The 2,333-nt window shown below is 44.7% G+C and overlaps 1 protein-coding gene across 1 annotated transcript; it reads left to right on the top strand.

Annotated features, from left to right (window-relative positions):
- Positions 1 to 15: 15 nt before the first annotated feature.
- Positions 16 to 2,045, top strand: LOC107290503 (zinc finger protein 883-like; the record flags this gene model as incomplete). The annotated part of the gene is made up of 1 exon (XM_015819385.1): positions 16 to 2,045. A coding segment is annotated over one exon (1,881 nt), but the record flags the coding sequence as incomplete, so codon positions are not given.
- Between the last annotated feature and the right edge of the window lie 288 nt (positions 2,046 to 2,333).

The following is a 2,333-nucleotide window of genomic DNA, read 5'->3' as shown; positions in this document are numbered from 1 at the left end:
GAATCGGGATTATGTGATTGTTGCCGAAGCCCTGCTGGAGGAGAGAAACAAGATGAAAGCAGGCAATGCTCCAGAAGGACCCTTCCTCTTTCTTTACATCAGAGAACACAAGAACGAGGGAAACTGTACAAATGTACAGAGTGTGCAGAAAGCTTTGGTACAAGCCGCTCCCTTGCATCGCATAAAAAGATTCATAGAGCAGAGGATCCACACACATGTCAGGATTGTGGAAAGACCTTCAGTCAGAAAAATCACCTGAATTCACATCAGAGGGTCCACAAAGGGAGGAAGCAGCATCAATGCATCAAGTGCGGAAAGAGCTTCGGAAGCAGAGCCTCCCTTACTTCCCATCAAAGCATCCACAGAGAGGAGACGTTGTATCAACGCAGGCAGAGTAGAACGAGGGTTACCTGGAACAAGGAACTGAGTTCCTGGAAAAAAAGCCTCACCGGGAATGATTCATGTAAATGCCTGGAATGTGGGAAGAGCTTTCGCTTTGCAAGTGAGCTCTCTTACCATAATAGGATCCATACAGGGGAAAAGCCGTACCATTGCACGGTGTGTGGAAAGAGTTTCACCCAAAAAGGTTATTTCAATTTACATAAGAAGATCCACACGGGAGAAAAGCCGTATAAATGCACAGAGTGTGAAAAATGCTTCACGACCCCTGGTGCCCTTACTTGCCATAAGAGGATTCACACGGGGGAGAAACCCTATGAATGCCTGGAGTGTGGGAAAAGCTTTGCCAGAAGCGGTACTCTAGCTTTACATAATAGGATGCATAAAGGGGAGAAACCTTATAAATGCCTGCACTGTGGAAACAGCTTTAGTCAAAAAGTTCATCTTAAGTCACACGAGAGGATCCACACGGGGGAAAAACCATTTCAATGCATGGAGTGTGGAAAGAGCTTCCATTTCTCAACAAACCTTATTTCCCATCACAGAATCCACACAGGGGAGAAGCCCTTTCAATGCCTACAGTGTGGAAAGTGCTTTGCCAGTTCTTATAGCTTGCATGCCCACAAACGGATCCACACAGGGGAGAAACCATACAAATGCCTGGAGTGTGGAAAGAGCTTCCACAGTTCCAGCCACCTAACTTCCCATAACAATATCCACACTGGAGAGAAACCGTATCAGTGTACTGAGTGTGGAAAGTGCTTCAATAATTCAGGTAGTCTTGCTTCCCATAAAAGGACCCACACGGGTGAAAAGCCTTATAAGTGCCTTGAATGTGGCAAATGCTTCACCAGGTCGTCACACTTTACTTGCCACAAAAGGCTCCACACCGGGGAGAAACCATACGAATGCCGCACGTGTGGAAAGAGCTTCAGTGACAAACATCGCTATATCGTACATAGCAGAACCCACACTGGGGAGAAACCATATCAGTGCCCGGAGTGTGGAAAATGCTTCAATGTGTCTCAAGAACTGACGATCCATAAAAGGATTCACACAGGAGAGAAACCGTATAAGTGCATGGAGTGCGGCATGAGTTTTAGCAGAAGTGCTTACCTTTGTAGCCACAAGAGGATCCACACAGGGGAGAAACCATATGCATGTAACGAGTGCGGAAAATGTTTTAATCAAAAGCATTCACTCAATAACCATAGAAGGATTCACTCAGGTAAGAAACCCTATAAATGCCTGGAGTGTGGAAAATGTTATAGTGAGAGTCGCACACTTACCTGCCATATGAGGATCCACACAGGAGAGAAACCATTTAAATGCATCGACTGTGGAAAGAGTTTCCAAGTTAGCAGGAATCTTACGATTCATAAAAGAATCCACACAGGGGAGAAGCCATATCAGTGTGTGGAGTGTGGAAAGAACTTCGGAACCAGAGGCAACTTGAATCGCCATAAGAAGACGCACAGCAGGAAAAGACCACATTAATTAGTTCATGTTGATTCTCAAAATTCACTTAATGCCCATAGAATCTGTAGAGATGCATGGAATATGGGAAGGGCTTCCAAAGTAGCAGAAGCTTTTGACCCATTAAAATGAGTTGTGTTGTATAACTAGGAATTAACTTTTGGATAGAATAGGGGAGGGGAGGGGAGGATATTATAGTATGGGATGGGAGGGGATGGAAGAGAACAACCAAATGTGATTGGACACACAAGGAATTGGTCTCTGGCACATAAGCTCTAAGAAGCTCATGCATACAAGTGATCAACTTTTGTCAAAGTGAACACCAAAAGTATGTAGGGATTTGGAAACTTAACACATCCGGGTTGTAGTTGTCCCAAAGGTGCTTTTTTCAAAAGGCAACTGGACTTTCTTGGTTTTCCTTGAAGATGTTTTGCTTCTCCTCCAGGAAGCTTCTTCTG

The sequence above is a fragment of the Protobothrops mucrosquamatus genome, unplaced genomic scaffold, assembly GCF_001527695.2.
Source record: "Protobothrops mucrosquamatus isolate PMUCROS unplaced genomic scaffold, P.Mucros_1.0 scaffold910, whole genome shotgun sequence".
In the NCBI taxonomy this organism is placed as follows: domain Eukaryota; kingdom Metazoa; phylum Chordata; class Lepidosauria; order Squamata; family Viperidae; genus Protobothrops; species Protobothrops mucrosquamatus.
The sequence above is the reverse complement of the archived record's forward strand: the minus strand, read 5'-3'. Positions and strand labels throughout refer to the sequence as shown.